The 24,416-nt window shown below is 48.4% G+C and overlaps 11 protein-coding genes across 11 annotated transcripts; 5 read left to right on the forward strand and 6 right to left on the reverse strand.

Annotated features, from left to right (window-relative positions):
• Positions 1-508: 508 nt before the first annotated feature.
• Positions 509-973, forward strand: F5891DRAFT_1274554 (uncharacterized protein; the record flags this gene model as incomplete). Its single annotated transcript, XM_041370179.1, has 2 exons — positions 509-800; positions 874-973. Exons 1-2 carry the CDS (start codon positions 544-546, stop codon positions 971-973), a joined length of 357 nt encoding a protein of 118 aa, XP_041232354.1. The 5' UTR covers positions 509-543.
• A 223-nt stretch (positions 974-1,196) lies between these two features.
• On the forward strand, positions 1,197-2,284 carry F5891DRAFT_1003773 (uncharacterized protein). The gene has a single exon (XM_041360325.1). The coding sequence runs from the start codon at positions 1,202-1,204 to the stop codon at positions 2,228-2,230; it is 1,029 nt and encodes a 342-aa protein (XP_041232355.1). The 5' UTR covers positions 1,197-1,201; the 3' UTR covers positions 2,231-2,284.
• A 175-nt stretch (positions 2,285-2,459) lies between these two features.
• F5891DRAFT_1274556 (uncharacterized protein) lies at positions 2,460-6,633 on the reverse strand. The gene is made up of 13 exons (XM_041370180.1): positions 6,370-6,633; positions 6,000-6,318; positions 5,779-5,901; positions 5,550-5,720; positions 5,306-5,459; positions 5,096-5,244; positions 4,558-4,988; positions 4,107-4,509; positions 3,816-4,056; positions 3,620-3,757; positions 3,271-3,560; positions 3,138-3,225; positions 2,460-3,084 (listed from the first exon to the last, which is right to left on the reverse strand). Exons 2-13 carry the CDS (start codon positions 6,263-6,265, stop codon positions 2,605-2,607), a joined length of 2,934 nt encoding a protein of 977 aa, XP_041232356.1. The 5' UTR covers positions 6,266-6,318; positions 6,370-6,633; the 3' UTR covers positions 2,460-2,604.
• Positions 6,634-6,820: 187 nt separating this feature from the next.
• Positions 6,821-8,734, reverse strand: F5891DRAFT_1003799 (uncharacterized protein). The gene is made up of 7 exons (XM_041360326.1): positions 8,541-8,734; positions 8,470-8,485; positions 8,289-8,416; positions 7,855-8,230; positions 7,332-7,802; positions 7,032-7,283; positions 6,821-6,982 (listed from the first exon to the last, which is right to left on the reverse strand). Exons 1-7 carry the CDS (start codon positions 8,679-8,681, stop codon positions 6,939-6,941), a joined length of 1,428 nt encoding a protein of 475 aa, XP_041232357.1. The 5' UTR covers positions 8,682-8,734; the 3' UTR covers positions 6,821-6,938.
• Positions 8,735-8,751: 17 nt separating this feature from the next.
• F5891DRAFT_479240 (alpha beta-hydrolase) lies at positions 8,752-11,044 on the forward strand. The gene is made up of 5 exons (XM_041371978.1): positions 8,752-9,101; positions 9,164-9,409; positions 9,464-9,590; positions 9,645-9,855; positions 9,913-11,044. The coding sequence occupies exons 1-5, from the start codon at positions 8,819-8,821 to the stop codon at positions 10,873-10,875; spliced, it is 1,830 nt and encodes a 609-aa protein (XP_041232358.1). The 5' UTR covers positions 8,752-8,818; the 3' UTR covers positions 10,876-11,044.
• Positions 11,045-14,032, reverse strand: F5891DRAFT_479247 (uncharacterized protein). The gene is made up of 2 exons (XM_041371979.1): positions 13,776-14,032; positions 11,045-13,722 (listed from the first exon to the last, which is right to left on the reverse strand). The coding sequence occupies exons 1-2, from the start codon at positions 13,910-13,912 to the stop codon at positions 11,214-11,216; spliced, it is 2,646 nt and encodes an 881-aa protein (XP_041232359.1). The 5' UTR covers positions 13,913-14,032; the 3' UTR covers positions 11,045-11,213.
• Position 14,033: 1 nt separating this feature from the next.
• F5891DRAFT_479267 (uncharacterized protein) lies at positions 14,034-14,862 on the forward strand. The gene is made up of 3 exons (XM_041371980.1): positions 14,034-14,264; positions 14,330-14,438; positions 14,532-14,862. Exons 1-3 carry the CDS (start codon positions 14,089-14,091, stop codon positions 14,646-14,648), a joined length of 402 nt encoding a protein of 133 aa, XP_041232360.1. The 5' UTR covers positions 14,034-14,088; the 3' UTR covers positions 14,649-14,862.
• Positions 14,863-15,310: 448 nt separating this feature from the next.
• Positions 15,311-16,860, forward strand: F5891DRAFT_941868 (quinone oxidoreductase putative; the record flags this gene model as incomplete). The annotated part of the gene is made up of 9 exons (XM_041374368.1): positions 15,311-15,412; positions 15,482-15,655; positions 15,721-15,826; positions 15,900-16,014; positions 16,124-16,362; positions 16,418-16,529; positions 16,592-16,661; positions 16,719-16,777; positions 16,833-16,860. 9 exons carry the CDS (start codon positions 15,311-15,313, stop codon positions 16,858-16,860), a joined length of 1,005 nt encoding a protein of 334 aa, XP_041232361.1.
• A 2,737-nt stretch (positions 16,861-19,597) lies between these two features.
• On the reverse strand, positions 19,598-20,802 carry F5891DRAFT_1182200 (ectomycorrhiza-regulated esterase; the record flags this gene model as incomplete). Its single annotated transcript, XM_041366130.1, has 8 exons — positions 19,598-19,702; positions 19,751-19,847; positions 19,892-20,090; positions 20,146-20,155; positions 20,210-20,435; positions 20,484-20,555; positions 20,604-20,623; positions 20,683-20,802. The coding sequence occupies 8 exons, from the start codon at positions 20,800-20,802 to the stop codon at positions 19,598-19,600; spliced, it is 849 nt and encodes a 282-aa protein (XP_041232362.1).
• A 140-nt stretch (positions 20,803-20,942) lies between these two features.
• F5891DRAFT_1003838 (ribosomal protein L1p/L10e family-domain-containing protein) lies at positions 20,943-22,402 on the reverse strand. The gene is made up of 5 exons (XM_041360327.1): positions 22,240-22,402; positions 22,096-22,163; positions 21,781-22,047; positions 21,628-21,726; positions 20,943-21,570 (listed from the first exon to the last, which is right to left on the reverse strand). Exons 1-5 carry the CDS (start codon positions 22,294-22,296, stop codon positions 21,078-21,080), a joined length of 984 nt encoding a protein of 327 aa, XP_041232363.1. The 5' UTR covers positions 22,297-22,402; the 3' UTR covers positions 20,943-21,077.
• On the reverse strand, positions 22,396-24,323 carry F5891DRAFT_1137916 (pyridoxal phosphate-dependent transferase). Its single transcript, XM_041364840.1, has 9 exons — positions 24,085-24,323; positions 23,781-24,026; positions 23,360-23,715; positions 23,244-23,302; positions 23,083-23,186; positions 22,984-23,028; positions 22,794-22,936; positions 22,583-22,741; positions 22,396-22,527 (listed from the first exon to the last, which is right to left on the reverse strand). Exons 1-9 carry the CDS (start codon positions 24,242-24,244, stop codon positions 22,453-22,455), a joined length of 1,347 nt encoding a protein of 448 aa, XP_041232364.1. The 5' UTR covers positions 24,245-24,323; the 3' UTR covers positions 22,396-22,452.
• Positions 24,324-24,416: the final 93 nt, after the last annotated feature.

Raw genomic sequence — 24,416 nt, forward strand, 5'->3', positions numbered from 1 at the left:
ACCCTGCACCACAACGTCAAGCCCCAATCATGGCATGTCAGAAGCCTCGTTTAGGCTGGGTCAAGCACCACTCACACCACGACAAGTTCTCTCAAATGTCTTCGCAGTCTCTGTACTAATATCAACGTCCACACTCTATGCCGTGTCAAGGTCTACTACAGTGCCGTGTCAACCATAGCACATACCGCGTCAGTTGCCGCGTCACATCCGCGTCAGTGCCGCGTCAAACCTCCTCCATGCCGCGTCACATCCGCGTCACGCCGCGTCGTCACTGCCGCGTCAAACTTCATTCATGCCGCGTCACAAGTAGCACATGCCGCGTCAGACCTCACCACCTCCACATGCCGCGTCAAACACCTCAACTGTCACACTGTCCGTATAACTTAGGTATATTTTATTTAGATCTGTCATAATAATTGATATTCTAACAGTATTCATTTTCATCCTGACAGAATTAGACGTCGTACACTGTAATTGTCCATAGGCAATAATAAATTTATTCTACTATGCATCGAAGCTCGAAACGAACAATGGAATGATAGCATGCTGTTGAACATGGCTTGGGCTGATCTCATGATAAGCTATTCTACCAATAGCTTCGTGGCTGACGTCGACCTCAAGTGTCCAACCGCACTAGAAGCAAGGATGTTCGAGGATTCCGAAGAAGCAGGACCTACAGGCAAACAGCAGTGGGGTTTGGATGCTGGCCAACATCACAGGCGATGGAATGTGTGTCTCGGTCCCTCGGACTTCCTGATGAATGGGTTTCTGGAAAAGATTATAACGAGAGTGAACTTGAAGTGAGGAAGACATTACCTGCTCCGTTCGATAGATATCTAACTTATGTGATTGACAGCGCGGCCCCTTCTTCAGTGACAACTCTGATGCTACATCTTTGGAGTCTGCAGACGAGCTATCCGAAGCTGTAGTTCCTTCTCTGCCGGCCGAAGAGTGTCCGCCCGTTAAACGTTGATGTGCTCCACAGGCTCGAAGGGTCCTTACTATGAAACCTTGAAGTTTCACAGGGCCCGAGCACATTGTGCAACCTACAAGGAACAAGGACACTGCTATAGACCACCAGGCCATAGCGCGTGGTCTCACCCACAATGTGCTTACACTGCTGTGTATGACGCTACAATAAATGAGGCAAGTATTAAAGGCAGGGCTTCTTCAAACCAGCTTCACATCTTGCTCGCCCGTCATGGCTCGTTTTTGCTTTGCTGACCTTCCCATAGAGCTTGTCCACATCATCATTATATATGCCGCGCAACCCACCTTTGACCAAGATGAAAGATATGATCGCTCAAGTCCATATTCGTCCGCACTTAATCTCTGTCTTGTCTCCAAATTTTTCAGGCGTGCGGCACTTCCCGAACTCCTGCACACTATATTACTACCGAAATCTCGAAACGTGACAGCATTCATGCAAGCTCTGCTTATACAAGAAGCATACAAGAAGGCAAACAGCGTGTTTCAATGTGACTACGTATCACACGTGCGCAAGATGTGGATTGGACCCCCAGATGACAATTTCACATCTGCGTCTGAGCGTTCACATGCCATCGGCCTTCTCACTCCGGTGATGTTTGCTGCACCATCACTTGCCCTCAGTTGGAAAAGTGTGGACCTTCTTATAGAATGTCTAGAACACGCATGGAAGTCCCGTCCAGCCACACCTGTCAACGAAGAGCATTCCCAGCCTCCGTGGAAGACCCAAACACTGTCACTAACAGTTGGGAATCCCGTCCACGGCACAAAGTGGAACAGCCTCACAGACACTCCCCAAGGATCTGCTTTCCTTGCTTCAATTTGTCGCCTCTCAAGCATCACATACGTATACCGTGACTACACGGACCCCCAGCCGCTGATTTCATCTCAAAACTACCGCCTGCCTGATTGGATGAAGACCGCTCCATTGGCTTCTTTCAAGAGCCTTCAAACCGTCACACTACCGTACCCGCGTACCAAAGCTCCCATCAGTGTGAGTGGACTGAGCAACAGGGGAGTTGATATGCATATGGAGTTGCTGGCGTTTCCCGCAACCCTGCTGAGGGCCCCAAACGGCATCCCCAGTGAAATACAGGCATTTACCGGGACTGGGACTATATCTGGTCCTGGAGAGGAGGCTATTCGATCTGATGGTACCCATTTACGGTTGTCCCTCTCTAAATTACGCTGGTATAGTGGTCTTGGTTATGGGTGGGAGAAAATTTGGGCCTGCATGTTATGAAGTGGACTAGGGGTGTTATGATATATTTATATTATTGTACATGCTAGCTGGCATGTCGATGGATACCCAATGGACATTCTTGATGTATCTCGTGTACTTGGTAATTCGACTGTGCTGCATTAACCGTCTATATATCAGCGCTACTCGTTGACTTGACAAGGCACAGGGTCTAAGTTTGTAAATCGCATACATAACGACGAAGTGCTCAAATCTCTCAGTGCGTGCCCATGTTTTGTTTCAATGTTATATTTTTACAGAGAAGCCGCGAACAAGACCGACTTGCAGTTCTACATCTTCACCTTCGTGCTTCCTAAGTCATGTACGATTTCATCCAACATTTCGACGAGTATCTTGCCTTCCAACACAAACGAAGGTTATAAACTGCCTGTCTTCCTCTCTCCCCGATGCATAAAGTCATAACACGCATTCCCCGGTTCAACACCCAAAATATCCTGCACGCCCTTTCTGTCCAGCTCGCACAATTCCCGGACACTCCTCACCTTGTTCATCACATATTTAACATTCTTCGCTGTCACTCCTGGTAGACATCGGAGCAGCTCCTCTGCAGCAGCGTTGATGCCTGCTCCCGCTGCTGTGTCTTCCTCGGCGCCGATTGCAATCGCGCGGTTAGGGTCCGGCTCGAAGGCGTTGGCTTTGAGGTCGTTGAATATATCTGCTGTACCATAAGGGGATGACGACCAAATGATTCGAACACGAGGGAAGTGGAGCATGAGGAGAACAAGTTTGGATTGAATAGAGGGAGGAGCGCGATCAGAATCTGTTGGACCTGTTGATTTCTTCGCGGGATATTTGCTTGTGGGCTTGGCATACGACTTTGCTGATTCCGCTACGGTCTGAAAGAGAGGTGAGATACTAGATCTTTGGAGATCTGTCGTGTAAGATGTACCTCAAGTGAGAACGATTTGTTCTCCTCGAACTCGATGAGTAATATGGGCTGCTTATAGTGCACCGACATCAGCTCGCATTGCGTGTACCTGCAACTAGTCAGCAATAAAGAAGCACGAATCCGAGAGACTTACAATCGACCGCTATTGAAGCTCGCGACTAGATCAGGTATGCTCTTCCGCTCGACGCACATATCTGGCGTGAGGATGTAATCCCCGACAGTCAGCGTCGCCGGAATAACGAGCAGGTCAGATGCGTGAAGAAGCGAAGGTAGTGTGGAACGAAATTCCCGCATGTCGACGATTACCTGCGATGGCACAGTATTCAGCTCCTTCCTTCCGCCTGCGAGACGGGTGCTGATTGTTTTGATGACTGCATCGCTCTTCCCAGCGTGTTTGTCCTCGAAGATCGGCAGGAGCATAGACTAGACATAGTAATGAACGACTCGCACCACGCGTAAGATAGTGAAACAGAGCGACGTACTCCGCGTTCCTTGATCAACTTCTCGAAAGATTCCTTCTCGCGCCTCAGTCCAGCAAGATACTTGTGCTCCTCGCAACAGAGTTGGTAGACCATGAAGTATACACGGACGCCCATACCAGGGTTAGAGTTTCTGTACACCTATCAAGTTGCCGCATCAAACTCAAGGGTGTCAACAGCTCTTAGATGAAAGACTGACCTCAATGCGCCTCACGAAATCAAGGTTGGGTTCAAACATCACAATAAATCTCGGTTGCAGTTCTGCGAGAATCTGGTCGTCCGTGTCATCAGTATATGCTCGCACAACAACCATCTGCGAGGGCGCAAGCAAGCCGTAGTGTGTATCAAAGTCTATTTCTGCTTCGCTTGAGAGAAGCGTCTCAAAGAGGAGAGCGTCTGCATCGGAGGAGACAAGGAGGTCTGAAGGTTGACTTGCAATGCTGAATCCAATCTTAGTGAGGAATGCACAATGACAAGCATCCTGACGTACAAGGCTGCGATATCATCTCCATCGTCTCTCGACTCCACTTTTGGATCGACAACCGCTGGTTTACTTGGTGCAACAGTCATTGGTGCACCGCCACGCACCCTTCTCCGATTTGCACTTCGCTCTTGTCTCGTCTTATCTTTCCTCTTCAAAGCTTCACTAATCTCGCCCTCAGGTTGCGATGATGCCTGTGGCTGCAGGGCAGAGAACCGAGGTGGTTGTTTTTGTCTGGCGTTCTGGCCTTTCCAATACAGGTATGTCCGTAATTTGCGCTCCATCATGGATCGTCCACGAGAGCCTTTCGGAGCAGTACCGTCCATCTCCCCCAGGAACTCACTCACAAGGGTAGAAGAACGTGGAGACGAGGTCATGACAAGTACCGTATTGGTCCCGCGAGTTGGCGGACCTGACGCGCATCAAGCAAGAAAATCGGTTTTCGGTCAGTGGGACTCACGAGTCGACACTGCCTCCTGTCTCATCAACTCTTCCTCGATTTCTTGAAGTACATCTGCAAGGAGATCCCACTTTGGAAGCTCTTCGAGCACTGGAGACATGTTATCCGGAACCCATGGTTTCTTGTCTTCCTTCTTCTTCCCACTATCTCTACTATTACTTCCTGTTGACCCATGGGCCTCATCAAGTGCAGCCCATGCGTCTTCATTGTCAACGTCAATCACTTGCCTCCCAGGAACCGAAGATGTAGGTTTTGAAGCAGTAAGGACATAACACCGTTGTTTCGCGGTGCTAAAAATGATATTAGCCGCATCAGTGAGCATCCAAGGAGACTGGTGTTGTTTAGCTGCACCAGTTACGGTTGTGGTATTTGAGGCTACGAGAGTTTCAAGGTATGCGTGAAAAGCGAGTGGGTCATAGGACAACAGGTACCTTGATGGAGGGCCTAGATCAGTAACGGTATAAAATGGACAGCATAACACATGAAATATAGTAGATAGCAGAGACAAAGTATACGATTAAAAGAGTAGAAAACATACGTTAATAGACGTCTGAGCGTCGCGAGGTCACCCACGAGTTGCTTCGTCCGTGGACCGACCTTGTGCCATACGGGGTCTAATTGCCTGCGGACCACTGCATCAAAGGAACGGAAGTATGCGGACTCTACATTAAGATCATCAAGTTCAAGCTGTGGGATGAATGAGTGAGGATTCGTTCAGGGGCTAATAAGGCAGCTCAAAGATTCTTACTGTCTTATTAGATCTCTTGAGCTCGGAAAGTGTGATGGTCATACATTGGACTATCGCATGGTGAATTGCCTCCATAGGCTCTGTAAGACGCTGATACAATTCGATGACATCTGCTTTACGCGTTTCGAGCGTGTTCTTGACGTCTTCGTGAAATCTAAAACGAAAAACGGATGAGAAAGACGAAAACAAGAGCACCAGAAGCCAAAAAAAAACACGAACATCAGTGAGGAAGGAGGTCACACACCGTGGATATATATGGACGCGTCTTAATTGAAGCTCCTTCATGATGTTCTTCAGCGGAGACATGCCACTGGTGATATGCTCAGGCTGGTCCGAGAATGCTTTGAGAAAGCCAGTCTTATTCTTTTCTCGGTATAGCCGGACAATGAATGCTTCAAGGGAGAGGGCAGTGACCCTAGGTGGTACATCGATTCATCACCGAACACAACGCAGAAGAGCTGTCAGTGACGCACTTTTCAGCACGTAAAACGATTAAGCCCGTTATGAGCTCTGTTGGAATGTCGGATTGCAGCATGTCAACGATAAGAATGCGGGAGGTGACAGAAATGAGGCCGCCATTCTTGTAGAGGTCCTGTCTGCGAGCTCTGTGTTAATATGCTGCAGAAGAATGACGCGAATAGTTACGAATCGTTCTCAAAGTGATGGTTTTTTACCATAAGCATGAATAACTTACCTATCCCGCTTTCCCATCTCATAACCCACAATCCGCAATCCAGGCCGCCTGCACCCCATGATACCCAATTCATCCCCAATAGCAATCTCCTCTTCTGGTGAAGCGTTCAAGAGCAAAATAAGGCTTTGCTTTGAATCGTATATTTGCATGAGCGTGCATATGGTACGACGAAGTCCAAGTCCACGGGCAAGGATGAGCAAGTCTGAAGTTGCAGGGTCGTGAATCTCCTCAAGTATTGATTTATGGAACGGCAGGAGTATCGGCATTGTGGCAATAGGATTGAATTCAAACTATTTGCGTACAGTAGGCTAGATGTGATCTGAAGCTAGCAGTTACTGGCCAGGATAAGTCTCGGGGAACATCCACGTACTGTTTTTCCGATGTTGCTGCTACTCAACGCATCATGCATCAGCACGAGAAAGGCGCAGGCCAACAATTTCATTGAAACCCGGAAACCCTGCCGCAAGCACCGCCTGAGGCCCTCCCAATAGCAACACCGCACAACATTCCAATAGTGCGACTCAAGCCCAAGCACAGGCTGCTGTCTCCACTTCCACTGCACCTCCCGTCGTTAACACACCTTCGCACCCCAATCTCGATGCAACGATCGAAAACGCTGGACGCTGGATTCGCTTCTGGCTGTTTTTTTGTTGTACCTCTCCCGACTATACCCATAGCCATCAATCTCGTTCTTTTTCTTGTCCTTTGTGAAGATATCTCCCATCCTATCCTTCCAGTACATAAAATGGAAAATTATCGATCACTCTACATACCACGGTTGATTCTATTACTTGTCGTTGCCAATAAGCCTTCACTGATCGGGAAAGCGAATCATATATGTACTACTGGAATGAAAAACACTTGCGTTTGCGTCCTGCAGAAATAATACATGTGTAGATTGGCTCCGGTCACATCAAGTGCAATAATATGGGACGCGAATCAGTCCAACTCCAACACCGTCCCGCGTTGGACACTTCCCCAACCTGATGGAAAGTCAGCGAATGAGTATGCTGAGTTCACAGAGACACTTGCCTACAAGCCGCCAATGCTTCTCAATACGTCTCGAAAGCGCGACCTTCTCTCCAACCTCCGTACACGCGGGCGAAGTCAACTGAATCTTCGCGAGATCCCCTTTTACGCTCAACACCCGTCCACCAGTCGACGTCGACCCGATGTTGATCAGTAACAGCTCGTTCTTGGCAAGTTTCGAGACTTTTGTTTGTTTCTTATCTTCTGTACGAACTCCCAGCAAACGGCGGAGAAGGAACAAACTGATTTCAAGCTCTAGATTCTCTTTAGAACGCGACAGCATTCAAAAACGAGGATGCTCACCGGTGTAGACCTTTGGCAGCTTCCCGACTGCTCCCAGCACTTGACCAACGAGACGATCCGCTCTACACAATGTAGGATCAATCTTGGTCCCAACACCGATCAGCCCTCCTGGGACTGCAAACTGCAAGTGATTGTTCTCCGCGTGCAGAGAAACAATCCTGCTGAAAATCGGCTTGCAGCGGTTCCGGCCCTGAGTGTCTTTCGTAACAATTCCCGGACGAATCTCGACTTCTTGCCCTAGCCGTAGGACGCCTGTGAGGATAGAACCACCGGCGACGCCACCTTTGAGCTCATCGACCTCGGCACCAGGCTTGTTGACGTCAAAGGAACGGATGACGATGAGACGGGGATCGGAAGTAAAGTCCCGGACTGGGATAGGTATGCGCTTTACAATGTATTCGTTCACAGCGTCGATGTTGTATTTCAGTTGCGCAGATATGGGAACGATAGGTGACGACTCGGCCACCGTACCTGTTAAGAGAATTAGTACAATACTGAATGGTCCATGCTACCGGAGACGCACCCTTGACGAATGCAGCGATTGATTTTTGGTGCTCAAGAGCCTGGGCTTCCTTGATCAAGTCGACCTTGTTCTGCAAGATAATGATATTTTCCAGCTTCATGATCTCCACTGCGGCCAAGTGCTCCGATGTCTGCGGCTGAGGACACGTTTCGTTTCCTGCGATCAGAAGAAGAGCAGCGTCCATGACTGCGGCACCGTTAAGCATGGTAGCCATCAGAATGTCGTGACCGGGACAGTCCACGAAAGAAACATGGCGAATGAGTTTCATTCTGTGACCACATCCTGGCCGTTCGCAGGGAGGGTTGTCTTCCTTGTCTGAGCGATACGATCGATAGCAGCCTGGGCGAGGACATGCTTCGTTCTCACATTTGTAGATCTATGATGGTGGTTCTCGAGATTAAAGATGGAACAGATGCAAATCAGAAGGAACATACTTTTGCATTTGCATAACCCAGCTTGATCGTGATGTTACGAACCAGCTCGTTTTTGAATCGTACAGTCATGACGCCTGATATGGCCTTCACCACCGTCGATTTTCCGTGTGCGACATGTCCGATCGTTCCTGTAGAGATAACTCAATGGCTAGATCATATGTACTCGCAAAAGTCTGCGCACCCAGATTAATTGTAGCCTAGAAGGATCGTGGTCAACGAATTGCTTCAGATAAAGGAAAGCTGGTCGCGCACCTGTTTCGATATTACTTCAGGCGAAAGTGGCGTCAGCTTCGTGATATCTATGTCAATCTTCGGGACATCCTCCAGCTGTTCCTCCTCTTCTTCAGAGTCTGATTCTTCGTGATGTTTTTGCAGAGTTTCTTCGTCTGACATTTTGTGTGGTCAAGGTAGGAGGTCGGCGCTTTTCAGCTTGTGACTCGAAAAAGTAAATCTGAATAATAGTGGATCATGCAACCCTAATCGAGCAACTCATTGATTCTCACTTTCATGCATTTTTCTGCAACGAAATCATGAACAACGTCCACTTCCCAGTTCAAGTCGTGGCTTTATTTCGACGTCTCATCAATGTCATGGCTACCTTTTCATTGTCTAACCAGTACCTCATATCAAGAGTCAGAGCCGAAGATACCCCCAGTCGCACACCCGAAGTCCACACCACTTCCCATGACATTTGGTGGAACCCGTTGTCTCCGAATAAATGGGACTGGTTTGGTATAGGGTTACTTGTGGATAGTGTTTTAGAGCAACCAACCAAACGCCCGACTCCAACACTCCCTCATTGGACCTCGAAAGGCAAGTTACCACGTTTGGCGTTCACCAGCGTTCACCAGACTCATACAGTCGTCCATAAACAGGATGCTTCTTTAAGGACGATACTAAGTCATCGCCTCTAAATTTATCCCCTCCTTTGAAAGTGTCATCTGAGTCTCACACCACCGCTCTTGACACATCTTCTATCAGTTCCAACTTGCCCCAGGGGAAATTACCGCCTCAAGAACCATCCGAGGGTGATTCCACCGATACCATTCATCGCTTACTGCGAAATCCAACACTGTATGACCCAATCAGAGCCCCTAGGTTTCCGATTGTCCTCTGCCACGGTTAGTTCATCTTAATTGGTTCAGTTAGAGTGAACCACGCATATTGATCCATAGGGCTATACGGATTTGATGTGCGAGGTCCTGCTGCATTTCCCAGTCTTCGAATGCACTACTGGGCCAATGTCCTCAACATTCTCAAGAAGAAGGTCGGAGCAGACGTTATTGTTACAGCGGTACCTGGGTATGGTCATCAAGCTTGGTATCAGACCATTTCTGATTTTGTATATATACTTAGAACGGGTTCAATAGCGTCGAGGGCAGAAAACCTTGATCGGTTACTCCAAGAGAAGGCTAGAGGGCGAGGCGTCAATCTCATGGCTCATTCCATGGGAGGTCTCGATTGCCGCCATCTCATTACACACGTGCAGCCAAGTGAATATATCCCACTATCCCTGACAACAATCAGTACTCCCCATAGAGGAAGCCCCTTCATGGACTGGTGTGCGGTAAGCTCCAACATTTTACTCTTACTTTGCAGTGCATTCACTTCACTTGATGCCAAGGCAAATATCGGCCTCGGAAGACGACCTCAGGAAGAAATATTCAAGAAAATGACCGAGATTAAGGAGCAGTCTATGTCGGAAAAGGGGACGAGCACCGAGAAGCGCGAGACTTCATTCTCCTTGTCACTGGCTTCTCTGCCATCTTCTTTCACGACGCTCTTATTGTCCATCCTGGACTCGCCTGCATATGCCAACTTGACATCTTCCTACCTCAACAACGTGTTCAATCCAGCCACCCCTGATGATCCACGTGTCAAGTATTTCAGCGTCACCGGACGTATCGCCGACATGAGCATTTGGCACCCGCTTTGTCTCCCAAAGATGGTGCTCGATGAGTTGGAACAGGATGCAAAGGAGCGCCTCAAGCGGCAACACGCCAACACAGGCGCTACATGTGCACCTCTGACATGGGAGCATGACGACCAGTGGGGAAACGACGGCCTCGTAACCGTGCAGAGCGCAAGGTGGGGCGAATTTCTCGGGATAATGGAGGGCTGCGATCACTGGGAGATCAGAGGTGCCCGGGGGTTGGAATTCAATGTCGACTTGCCGTCTGTGCCCTTGACGAGCTTAGCGGGTCGCGTCGGTGCAGATGGGTGGGCGTTCGGCGACTGGTCGAAGTTTATTCGGGCGTGGAAGAAGCAAGAGAATGGGTATGAGCTTGCTGGTGCTGGTGGATCTTCGATGTCGTCATCGAATGCGAGAGTCTCTCGAGGGACTAGGGAAGAGATGCGCAAGGAGGGAGAAAGTGACCCCGTTGTGAAAGCGTCGACGGATAAGCTCTCGGCCGTGTTCGATTGGATCATCGATCAGGTCCCATCGACGAGCAAGTCGTCTCGCCCTGGAGACACTTCAGAGAAGCATAAGCTCAAGAAGTCTGACAAGCACGAATTGGCCTCCAAGTTGGATTTGGAGAGATTTTATGTTGCATTATCCCGGAAGTTGTATGACGAGGGGTTGTAAATCAATATCGAATGTAGTCTATTCTATTATACTGAAGACGTAGCTCTGCAATTTCGCCGCGCAACTCGACCTAGCAGTTGCAGTTAGGGTAGGCACGCTCAAGTACTGTAGATCTCTTTCATCCGTGCTAAAACATATAGTGACATTCCGATCACCTAGTGTGCGGAGATTCCGTTGCTATCCTACGTTAAAACCATATGCATGAAAGACAAAACAAAACAATAAAAAATTCAATCAACGACAGTGAGCGGCAACGACAAAGACGTCAGGGTGCGCATAAGGACGAACGAAGATGGTAAGGTGGTAAGAGCATAAGAAAATAAACAAGCGAGATAATCTTACAACACACTGATCAAGCCAGCATCATTTCTGATTAAACCCGTCTTTGTCTCCACCTCCAGGAAGTACTCGAGTGCTCTCCTGGCCTTCCTCTCCATCTCCTCTGCATTCTTAACTTCTTTGCCTCTCTCTTCCATTGCGGCTCTGAAGCGCTCCCTGAGGTCCCAAGATGCCAGGCGCAAGACCTTCCGTGTCTCCCTGCTGACACGGCCAGCATGGGCATTAACGAAGAGTTCATTCTCGGTTGTGTTCTCGTCAACGGCAACCAAAGATGTACGGATGCGGCGACCGATGGTGCGTGGAATGGTGTTCGGTAATTCAAGAACGAAGTAGGCAGTTGCACCGATAACGAAAGCGCCCAAAAGAGGAGCCGCCCATTTCCTTGCAGTTTCGTTTCCAAACAACTCAGAAATGCGTACGATACCATCGATAATGCCTCGGGCACCAAACGTCTGACCACCAACCATTGTTAGGGCGCCGACGCCAACGGAGACGACACTGAGCGCAGTAGTAGGGCTGGTCTCATCCTCTGCTTCTTTCTTGTCATCAGCAAACTGAAGCCAGAGTCGGTGGAAGTCAAAGATATCGAGGGCAGACGTGTCTAGCATGTCCGGGCGCTGGGAGAGACCAATGCCAAGATTGTGGACCCCTCCAGCCACGACAGCGGTGGCCGTTGCAGAGGAACGGCGGCGGAGTCCCTTCTTGCCTGGGCGCAACGAGAACATGGCCTCGGGCATGAAGACCCTTCGGGACTTCCCGACTCCTTCAGGAAGATTGGCGTCGCCAAGCTCGCCGATCTTCTTCACCCCTGCAGAAGTAGTGGCGCGCGCTTCATCCTCAGCTAACTTCACAGCTGCATCCAAGCTCGCCAACAAAGCCTTCTTTACGTCTCTGGCATAATCCCAAATGCGAAGGAATCCAGGGAAAGCTGGCAGGGAAATAGTAGCATGATTAACGCCAGGCAGGCCTTGTCCGACGCGCTCGATAGCAGAGGAAAGGATGGCTTTTGTTCTGGCACCCGTCTTCTCTGCCCCTAATTCCTCCACAGACTCCAGATTTTCTTCCAATAATTCTTGGCTGCCCTTCATCTTCTCAAGAACTGGCTTGACACGCGTCAAATCATCTTGAGCGCGGTCAAGATCAGATTGGGCAACGATGGCATTTGCGCCAACCAAAAGATCAACATCGGATAAGAGGTTGGAGAGGTAAGTTGCGACAGGCTGGAGCTTCGATTTGGAGCGTTTGACGAGAACGAACGAACGAAGCGAGGATTCCAGGTCGTCGAATGCTGGATTGGCTGTGTACGGTCGGAGAGCAGCGGCAGAATCAACGAAGTGGACAAGGTCTTCAGCGTCCTCGTACGTCCCAGGGCTCAGCTGCTTGATTTGCTCCAGTACCAACCTCTTGCATTTCTCCTTATTTTTGATGTGCTCGAACTTGTTCACGACAATGAAAAGGTACGCCTTCTCGTTGCTAGCGTTCCATAGGAATTCCTTGGAGGACAAGGTGAAGTGGTTTTCGGCGGAAACGACAAAGACTATAACGTCAATCTCCTCCTGACGAGTGAAGAGAGCCGTTGTCTTCAAACTATCGCGGTTGAGACCGGGTGCATCAATTAGGGATATATCAACAACCCCATTATTGAGCAATGATTCCGACGGTGCCCGGCTGTCAGAAAGGTATATTTTCAAGACTGGCTGAACACCCTCATTGTCTGAGACAATCGTCTCCAAGTCTGCAAGCGAAACGCGAGTGAAGGTCGACTCATCCGAGATGTTATACACCACACCCTCCTTGATGATATGAACTTCCTCCTTGCCATTATTCTCAGCAGCATCGTGCACTTCGGAAAAGGCGGTTGTGCAGGGCTGCTGGTCAATTGGCATCACCTCACGCCTAAGAAGGGCGTTGACAAAAGTGGATTTTCCAGAATTAAGGTCTCCGGTGACAAGAACCTTGGATGAAGTGTCCTCCACACGAAGGCGGAGCTTATCCATATGATTGACAGAAGCACCGATACGTTCGTCCAATAAACTGGCAATAGAACCTTTTTCGAGGTGTGATACGAGAGCGGCAGGGGATGTGGTCGAGCCATGGGGGCCGAGCTTGAGGTCCAGACGAAGGATATTAAAATCTCCATTCTGGGACGACAGCATCAACTTCTCCGCCTCGCATGTGTCCCGTTCACCCTGACTCGTGCCTTCATCCACAGGCTTGACATCAGTACCTTCCGGGGCATCGGAAATTGATGCAAGTGTGACAGCTCGGGTCAGGCCCTCCCGCACAGGAGTATAAAGGACTTCTGTTTGGTTGTTTGGATCATCTGCGAACGAAAGCGAACGGCGAAGAGAGCGACGGGGTTTTGTCCTTGATGATGATGATGATGATGATGAAGGCTCTGCGGAGGGTTGCTCGTGTAGAGTGGGGTACCTTACCACCCACTCCTCCTTATTGAACCGACGCAGTTCCCCGAGAATAGACTTGGAGGAATCAAGGGCCTGAATCAGACTGCCTGACGCATCAGAAAAACATAAAAAAGTAAGGAAAGGTTCCAAACAAACCGATCCTTTTGTTCGATGTAGGCTTCTTGAACATCCTCCACCTTCAAATGCTTCTCACCACCATGACTTGAAAGCAAAGGCTCCTTCGCCAGCGATGAAGATGACCGAGCTGGGGCGGAAAAGTAAGACTGAGCCATTGCAATAAATGGCCTTTGCGCCTCCAGACTACTTGAAACGTCGAGCACAAGTGAAATAGTGAGCTGTGTGTGAGTTCGACGCCGGTCGTCAATATCAATGATGATGCGTGTTTGGCCAGCCGCTGCGCTTACTCAGCTTTTCCGGTTCTCCCCGACTTCCATCAACTTGAATATTCATGGGACTTAGCTTCAACCGTTTACTGGCAACTTGCAAGCACTACTGCTTTACCTCATGGCTACTACTGGGTTCTAGTGGCTTTGCAGCATCTGTTACTTATCGAGGACGACGATTTCGATGTAAGCTTCGTAGGCACTACCCAATACGGCGACAATTGGACGGTGTTTCGGGACGGTATTATTTTGTTCTCCCACTTTGGTTCGACGAAACTCTTAATGCTAAACGAAAATATGGTTTAGGAAATTGCAAAATTTATTTGCAAGCAATCTACAATCAACAAAACAAACATGGATGATATCTTGCGCTGACTTATTCGCCGGTGTTTTACTTGTGAGCCTCAAACTCAAGGTCAGGAATTTGAATTTACCTGTTATTGTCATCAACCATGAGGCAGCGATAGCTTATGCGCGATACATTCGCAGTGCTGACTTATCCTACCAGTTTTATTATCTTCCGGTGTTCTACCCTGGCGCGGGGGCATGCCACTCTCGGTTACGAATGATATTGGAGCTGGAGTCGAGGATAGTGCTTAATGAAGTTGATCATGCCAAGAGATGACCATTCATTTCCGCATACTCAGGCATCGTGTGGTGGGCACATGTTGACATGAGAATTTCTCGTTAATGAACGTCGGCAGAACAGTGAACCCTCTGCAGCTATCGGATGAGTATCTTCTTCTATACTTTGGATCTGATGATCTAGGCCTTGTCGTTGCCTTACTGATCGCTATTCTTGTTTCCCTGTGTATCGCATGCCCCCCTTGTGATTCCCCAGTGGTGAACATTTATAGGACAGTTCAGCTGATGGTCCTACATAGTCGGGAAGAATTCAAGAACAGGGAAGGACGGTGACTGCAATTCGGTTTCAAATCAGACTCTTTCGATTTCACGCATCGACCATCTCAGTTTGAGTTCATTTTCGATCACACCCGGACCGCCGACTAAATATCGTTGCTTCGAGAACGGTGACCTTTGAACAACTTCTGATGTCAGACTTCCTTGCGATGTCTGCGGGGTTTTCTGTCTGGGTAGTCGCTGAATATTCGTGGAATACAAGACCTCCTATAATTAGTTATTCCAATTTGAAATGTGGAAGTTCGGACCATTTTGAATCCATCTACGCAGTTTACAGGGACATTCACGTGCACAAGAACTAAATCACACAGACACAGAACAACAATCGTTCATACCATGACGCCCAGCGCTACTGTGTCGTCGAAAATGCGCGCCATCTTAATCAAAAACGGGCACGGTCCCATCGAGAACCTCTACATTGGGGAGACAGATAAGCCGGTCCCAACGAAGGGAGAGGTTTTGGTAAAGGTTCGTGCCTTTCTTCATCCTATGGATCTACGTAAATTGATCTTGTCTGACCTGGAATGTCCATGGTAGATTGTCGCATTCGGCCTTAATCGCATGGACCATTACCAGCGTCAGGGTGGCTACCCTATTCCCCCTGGCGCTTCCTCCATTCTCGGTGTGGAGTTCTCTGGACGTGTGACTGAACTCGGCGAAGGAGTAACAAGATGGGCTGTTGGGGATGAAGTATTTGGTCTCGTGGGCGGCGTTAGTCGATTGCCCCAGTCAAAGTGTATGTTCTTCACTGACTAAAACTGTCACGGCTATCTCAGGGAGCTTATGCGGAGTTCATAAACTGTGACGAAGGACTCTTGTTGAAGAAGCCCGGTCACTTATCTTGGGTGGAGGCAGCTAGCATACCAGAAAACTATATCACAGGTAAGTACGGCAGATCAGCCAAGCGGTCGTCTTCGGTTCTGAGAACTTCTGACTGCTTTGGGATCATTCTAAGCTTATCAAGCTCTTGTCAAGTACGGGGAAGTCAAGAAGGGCGATCATGTACTCGTTCACGCAGGCGCTTCTGGTGTAGGCATTGCGGCAATTCAAATAGCAAGGGAATTCGGAGCGTGAGTGTTCCTCACCGGTCTTCAGTTTCCCGGTCCTCACTGCCTTCGATGCTTTTCTTCCTTGCGGTTCTACACGTTCTTGCTGAATACGTTATCACGCCGTTGACAGGGCAACCGTTACTGCAACGGCGTCTACTGCAGAAAAACTTAATTGGCTGCGCTCCATTCCTAACGGGGCGACACATACCGTCAATTACAGAACTGAAGACTTTGCCGCGGAGGTCAAGAAAACCACCAACGGCAAAGGCGTCGATGTCGTTATAGATTTCGTTGGACAAAGTCATTGGGCCAAGAACGTGGAATCACTCGCTATTGATGGTAGGATGACGATATTGGCTACTATGAGTGGTAGGCATTTGTTGTGTCTCGAAGTTCAAAAGCTCTTGACTAAGTGATTGGTTAGGGAACGAAGTCTCTACAGTCAACCTTGGCCCGATCCTTTACAAGCGTCTCCGCATTCAAGGTTCCACTCTACGCTCCCGTAGTCTACAGTACCAGACCGAGCTCATCACAAGGTTCTGTCATGATATTGTCTGATGTGATTCACTTCCAGACTAACTCATCTCATTAGCTCGAGTTTCCGTGATATAATCGATAAGGTAACTGGTGTCAACGGAGGTGGCCCGATACGGACTTACATTCACAAAGTGAGTATATTCTTCTGCTCTTCTGATGCCGTCGGACACGGACATACAATTCCACAGGTGTATCCTTGGACAGAGATCCAAAGTGCTCATCATGAGATGGCCGACAATAAGAATAGGTGAGCACTCTGTCTCCATCGGAAGATCTAGCGGAGGCCGAGACTTCATTGTTAGCGGGAAGATCATCGTCGAAGTTCGATAGAAAATCGAACAGTGTACTAACCGATATCGGGTTCCAACTTCCAAGAATTTGCTAGCTCTTCGCTTGATCTGGCCGCTTATATCTATGCATAAAATTTTCCATGGCATCAAGACAGGCAGTGCGAGACGGAACCAATGGTTGCTGTTAGTCATATTCATTCATTGGACTTGAATGTATGTACTGTAAAGTTTGGAGGAGTCATCGGATGTCAGCGTCCGCTTACTAGAAATAGTGCAAGAGTGATTGATATACAACGAGCCCCAAATCAAGCCGATCATAGGAACAGCGGGGCTCTCCGGAATCCAATCGTTCAATTTTCAAGGGTCAGATCTAGTATGTGCTAGTGTGTGCGCTTACATGTAACGATGTTCGCTGCCTTTTCACTGCTATTGTCAGACTCGACATGGGTTCCTCGGGACCTCGGTATCGAGTTGTGTTACGCCGCCAAGGAGGTTTAGGATTTGGGCGAGTCTTAAAGAAGGGTATATTCAGTGGACATCCTAACTTTCATGACTCACTGTGTGATACCACTCCAGTACTAGTCCAGGTAAGTGTCAGGCACAGAATTGGCCAGACAATTGCACACAGAAGAGTGCTAGCAAGAACGTGCCTTGATCATGAAGGGGAACGTACGTTAGTCACGAGTATCAAACTTACCAAGATTTGACACTGGATGTATCGGAAGTTCGGACCCACCGTGCTAGCTAGAAATGACGAATGGCCGTGAAACAAATCGGCAATCATAAGTATACCACAACACGTGCCGAATGCTGCGGGGAAAACAAATGAAATGTGAATCCGAAAAGTACTGGAAAAAGAGAAGGGTTCTAACGATGAGTCTTTTAAGACCCATTCTCCAAGATGGGTGAGACCAGATCTGTACAGCATCGGAGGTAAGAAGCGTGAGAGGGCGGGGCGGCAAACGCCGTTCTACGTACACAACGGATCTATGGCAGGAACGAGCGGCAGCCTGTGCTACCCACCACGCTACCTACTCGTTGCGGGTTTCCTCCATTGGTAAACAGCTACCCTGAAATGAGCGCCAATATTAATAAACTCACGAGCAAGGTTGATGTGCCTTCGCGAGCCATTGCGTATCCGTGAGAGCACCCCCTTCCTTTATTCTCGATCGGGCTTGTCACGGTGTCGGTCCCGGCAATCCAGATCTCGAAATCTTTCTTAATTCAATACAGCAAAAGGCGATGAACCTGCTACCTATAAAGAGCCCTGCCCCAATGCCAGCTCAGTCATCCAGAAAGCACTCCTACCACCACTCCAGCAGCGTACCAGAACTCTTCCGAGTCAAATAAACATCTCCCGTCATGAGCAGCCAATATAACACCTCGAACACTTCGCAAGCTGCTTACGCTTCATCCAAGTCGTACTCGAGCAATCCCAGCTCGCAGTCACCTTCCAGCCATTCAGACTCGTGTGGTCAATCACACTCGCAGTCTTCACAATACTCGTCGCAGCGCACTACCATTCGTGCTGGTGCCAGCACAGTCGTACCAGTGTTCTTCTGACGTGCTGTGGCCCAGGGCATCTTTGTCTAAACGCTCGACGTTACCTCACGCCACATGGCGTTTAGCGTTCGCTCTCCGAGCACGCTCCCATTCTTCGACAACCCCATAATCATACACCACCATCATAATTTCATCACCACGACCCTCACACTCCCCACCGCGTGCGTTGGGATGCATTGCCGCATAATCACAATTTAATATGTGCAAAAGAAGATTTGCAGGGAAGGAAGGAGGAGGAAGATCATTCAGATTTCAATCCTGGCCAAATCCAAGTTGCATCATACGGACCATACTTTGATTCACCACAGATCTTACTATGTATTTGGCATTTGGCTTGCTATTTGGCTTACAGTAGCTAGTAATTAGTAATTGCTGGAGTTAATTCGATTGTACTCAGCGGGACATTGCAATGCGGTGGCGCTTATGGATTATCGAAAGCACCGATGCTGCATGTTTATTATAGTGGCTTGGCGCCAGAATCTCGGAACTTGTCATCATGCACGTATATGGTAGCATCAAAGACGAGGATGCTCAGCCTGTCATCCTGTCCGAGAAACACCCGGCTGTGATAATGACTCGTTGAGTGGCCGCCGATCAGAGACTAGATATCGTCATGTGTGCCGACATGTACAGGGTCTTCGTCATGCGTGTTTGTGTATAACTTTGAAAAACCACGTAAATGTTTTGGGGCACTCACCAATTCCCTGATGGGCCGGTCTTTGCAGTGTATACATAGTACCATGACAGAATGATTGCCGATCAACAACCTCAGGCTGTGCTTTGCGAGGGATCCGAATATGTCAGATCAAGTTTGGCTAAAGTGTTGTACTGCGCATCGAACCAACATGCGGTGCTGACCGTGGAGACAGGTATCCTAGATGATTGATAATGCATGATGCGCTATCGCGGTTGTTTCAACTTTCTACAGTGTTTCAACTTACTCATCAGAAAATTATCCTGAACGAGTATACGAAACGATACAGCTGACGATGTTTTTTGGTTTTTCTGTCATGAAAATTGGGATCAAGAGCTGAGCGAGAACGCGGTCGAATATAGCCTAAGGCGCTTAGAAATTCTGTGGCACAGCCGAAATTCGTAAGATGGTCCGAAACTTGGCACGGCCAGCTCGGGGTCGTGGGTTCATTGCCACTCCTTGATGTCCAGGGGAAATAACGTATATTCAACCAGTGTTTGCAAGGGCTAGGCACTCGCAGTCACAGTTTGCCACGTACGCCTGTCATAAATATGCCTGTTTTCAAGCGTCCTTGGTTAAGAGCATCCCACCACTCCAGAATGCAGTCTACAACTTCGTCTTGGCGCTGAGTATATTGTTAGTAGTAGCTACGACGATAAGAATCGAGATTCACCTTTGTAAAATTGTGATCGGCCTTCTCTACTAAATGGAGGTTGTGGGTGCCAGGCGTTCTGGCACCAAGTGCTCGAGAGTAAATAACCGCATCATATCTGATCAATGAGATTTTTCCCCCTATCAGTTCGCATGCACTCACGAAGGAACTGCCTTATCGAGGAGACCATGCATTGTCAGAACATGAATTTGAGCAGGGAATTTGTCCCAAACGATTGCGGTATTCCACTTAGAGAACTCCTCTAGATCTTCTGGATAGACTCTTTCCACAACTGTTTGTCGAGCGACTGTCACGGTCCGCTCGTAGGGACCTTTGAAGTCCCACTGCTCTTTGTAGAGGTCTAGAAATTAGGATAAGATGACTGACCGTCTGGATTTTGAAATCTTTGAGCATACCGTAAACCCCCTAGTCACAGCTGTTTCAGTTATTTTGCGGCAGGCATGAGGTTATTTCTCTCACATCCATTCGGTAACGACCCGACGCATTGACCATAGCACGAACACGTTGGCCTTCTTTTGACGTGCATAGCCAATGCATCCCGACCACAGAACCACGAGAATGGCCCACCACCGCATCAATCTCGTATCCGTACGTATTGCGGAGGTAAGAAACGACTGTCACGAGGTCCTCAACATCTCTAGCAATCCCACTTTGTATCCGTTGGCCCCCACTTTCATGATTGCCGCTGCTCTAAGTGAATGGGGATTGACGCCAAGACGAACGGTTGACAGACCGAAAATCAAATCTGAATGAGTCCATCGGGAAACGTAGTGCAAGACGCTTTAGGAATAAGTAGTCTTTATGACTGAAGTGAGATTAGAAGAGAGAAGGAGCCGAAATAGTAGGAACGTACCCCATAGACCCGTGAAGAATCTGGAACATACGTGAGTAAAGTAATTTTGCAAAGACTGGAATGATGATCAGTATCATACCAGGGCAATCTTTCTGCCCTGCATGGATTCTTCAGGTGCCAGTTGTTCCAAAATCCCAACCAGCTCGCAATCATCTTGAGAATGCGGTATACGTAGTTTTGTGGACTTCCTAGTAGCCATCGTAGGTGCGAGGAAAGGCAATATGACAGTGACGAGTGGTTCCGAGTATGACCAAAAAGGAAGGTAGTGTTCACCCAATGGCACTCCGGTTTGCTCGATGTACATACTAGCTTACAGCTGAGCGACAAATGAATGACGAGAGGGAAATGCAAACAATGGCGTTTTGTCAGCTGGCATTATATGCCTGGGGAAAAGGGATATATCCGAACAAGCTCGCAAACAACACCAGTGATACATATCTGCTCGATGACATACTACGCCGCCACCCAGCAGAATCACGGTCGACCTGGCTTCTTGCCAATGAGGGCACTCTTCGCACTCTTTACTGGGCCACCTTTTGCAATCTTCGCTTTCTTCTTTTCTGCTCCTTCAGTACTCCGTTTTTGTTTCACCTCCTTCGGCGTAACCGACTTCACGACAACCTCGTTCAGGGGTTTCTTCGTACCTTTGCTCTTGCTCTTGCTAACTGGCACTTCCGGTACATGTTCTTCCAAATCCATGTCTGTGTCGTTGGAAGCAGGGTCTTCATCCAACTTACTCTCCTCAGATGCGTCCTTGGATTGGACCATACCATCCCACCGTCCACCGGTCGCATCTCCGAGTTCGCATGTCCATATCGGTAAGCTGATACTTGAATTCGTCTTGATGTGAAGACTTTGAATGTTATCCCAGTTACCCTTTATATTTTTCACGATGGCGGGAAAAGATATTTTCATGTTGTCGAGGATTTTTTCTGGCGTGTGTGATAGTAGTCCGATCTTAACAGACCTAACAACCATCATTGCATCAGGCTCGCATTCAGGAGGTAGATAAAAACAGACGCACGTGCACGTTCCTCTATTCTGATGCATGTAGCTCGACTCGATGGCTCGTTCTAATTCACCCTTGAGGTCTTTGCGTGTCAAGCAAACCGGGATTGGCTGTCTGCAAGATGAATTCAGATATGCTCGCGATAGAAGTAGTCTCGAGCAATCTTACTTTTTTGCGTCAAACCACTTCTTTCCCAACAAGCCCGGCAGTAAAGGAATTACACGCTCGTCTGCCAGAAACATTCCATTCTCTTTTAACAGCATTCGCCTAGCTTCGTAGGACTTGAATTTGCCCTTGAGTTTTGTGATGCCAACGACCCTTGATATAAATTTGATTTTATGAGACTCGAGAAGGTCTTTGTACTCTCGTTGAGGGTCTTTGGTGATGAGACAGACAGGCGTAACTCGTGGATCGATGAGAGGATGCTTGAGTGGGCTTGGAGATGTCACAATTGCACATCCATTGAAGAGTAGCAGAACGTACATTTTGAATGGTTTGATCTTGTGTTCGGGATGCATCCGCTTCACTGTGATCTGTAGCCACACATATTGCTCGCTAGGATGGTAGGAGTTCGGTTTCCTCCTGTTCCTTTTGTTTTTTTGAGGCATATGCATGCAGGGCATGTACGGCTCGTGTGCACTGTTTCACGGAAACATGGGAGTCGATTAATTCGGTTTTCGCCATGGTGTACACTGTACACCCTTGAAGTCAAAATCTATGCAGTTTTCGTTCCGCTGTCTTTAGTCCCGCAGCTTAGTCAGCACGTAGATCTTCTTGGCACCACTGGTCTTTGTTCAACGTTCAATCTCGAAATATTTCGTACATCGAGCACTTAAGTATCTATTGCTTTGCAAACTCCACTACTCTCTGGCACGCGTCTTTGAAAGCATTGGCGAGAACTTCGAAGTCTGAAATCTGATTTCTATCCGTAAGAGTCAAGATGTCTTTATGAACAGATTCGATTTCTCACCTCGTTCCATATCTGCACACTACACCTTGTCCACCATTTTCCATTGTGATAGTAAGGAACAGCATACACATTCCACTCGACCAACAATGTATTTATCAGCAGCTTGTTGATTTCATTCGAATATTTGATGTCGCCAGGAATGGGCAGTTCCACGTTGACCTGACCAAGGAAACATGAAGTGAATAAAGGAACACAAAACTGATTAACGCACCATGTTTAGAGTCAAGTCGCCGGCAGGGTCCATGACGCTAGTTCCTAGGAGACTCGCCAGATACTTTCCACCTGCGATTGCGAGATTGTGAGTGTATTCGTTGATCTTGTGCTCGCCGCCGAGCCACTGCCTGAAGTCCAAGGCTAGTCGCAAGTCAAAACAGTAGTGCTGATGACAACTTCGCACCAACCTGCGTTCACGCTCAGGAATGGAACATAATCTATGGTCCCGTTCCCTAGCAATCAATAAGACACGGGCACTCGAGATTGATTTCTTCGAGAGAACTAACGTTGAAAAAGATTCACGAAACTTTGTGGGCCGTTGTAACCCTCGTCTCGAGGTGAGCAATAATTGCGTGGGGTAGGTATACAAGATTTGATAACATGTTGGTTTCTAGCCCATCCCATTGTATATCAATCGATATTATGCTTCTGGAAGGTTGAAACATACCGTTCTGGAACATAAAGGACTGAGCAACTTCTCTTTGCAAAGAGCCATTTGTGACAAGTCTGTCCAGCTCAACCGGTCAATAACACAATATTACGAGTCAGAATTGATAAACTAACCGATACCCAAAAATCAGGCTTCGCCTCCGACAAGTTGATATCCAATTCCTGACCAATCGAATGCGCGGCATCCACCACTGACCAAACACCTGCATCTCTGCAAATGGCCACCATTTCTTTCCAAGGAAGACGCACACCAGGGTTGGCCGCGATGGCGTCTATTAATGCGACAACCTTGCGAGTCTCCTGGAGGTCGCTCTTTTCCGAAGTCACTCGGCGGATATGTTCTCGCCAGTTTTCCAGTATATCCGCGTGTGTGGTAGGGAACTGAAGATTGCATGTGGATACTTGTGGATATGGCGGGATATCTCCGAGATGCCTAATCGCTCGGGACACGGCATTATAAGTTGTGGTTGCTGTTGTATGGGGAGAAGGAATAATATTAAGTGGGAGAAGCTCCATATGATTATTCTTGACCTACTCTCAATGATGATATCCCCTTCATGCCACTCGAAGTTGCGGAGAATTGTGTTTATGCCATGTAATGTATTAGGCACCAAAACACACTCGTCAGTATTTGCCCCTATGAGCTTGGCTACTCGAGTACGAGCCTCGATCCAGTGGTGAACGCACTCGATGCGCAAGAATTTGTCTGGGTTAGCTTCGATGCGAGCGCTGAGCTTATCGCACGCAACTCTGACTGGCATGGGTAATGAACCATATGAACCTTCGATGCATCGGTCATGAAACAATGTACGACATTGATCTCGCTTGGTAGAACTCACCATGGTTGAAGTTCACGTAAGATGGGTCAAACTCGAATAGCTTGTGCATAGCGTGCCCAAATAAAGGTGGAGTCTGTTTAGCGAGCTCTACATTGGATGTTAATGTGCCTTGGGCTAACTCGGAGGACACTGCGGTTTTCATGTCAGTCATGGCGTGCATGGGGCGTAGGGCAGTGTGCAGCCACAGTCCAAGTCAAGTGCCCCAAACCCACGGGCGATTTCAGAAGACTTGTCGTGGGAGCGCCACCGGTCATCCAGGCCGGTGCACCCACCAGACCATATATCACTGCGAGCCAACGTTCCAACCGTGAGCCACGCAAATCTTGAGGTGG

This window comes from Suillus fuscotomentosus (genome assembly GCF_016647785.1).
Source record: "Suillus fuscotomentosus strain FC203 chromosome Unknown F5891scaffold_4, whole genome shotgun sequence".
Lineage (NCBI taxonomy): Eukaryota > Fungi > Basidiomycota > Agaricomycetes > Boletales > Suillaceae > Suillus > Suillus fuscotomentosus.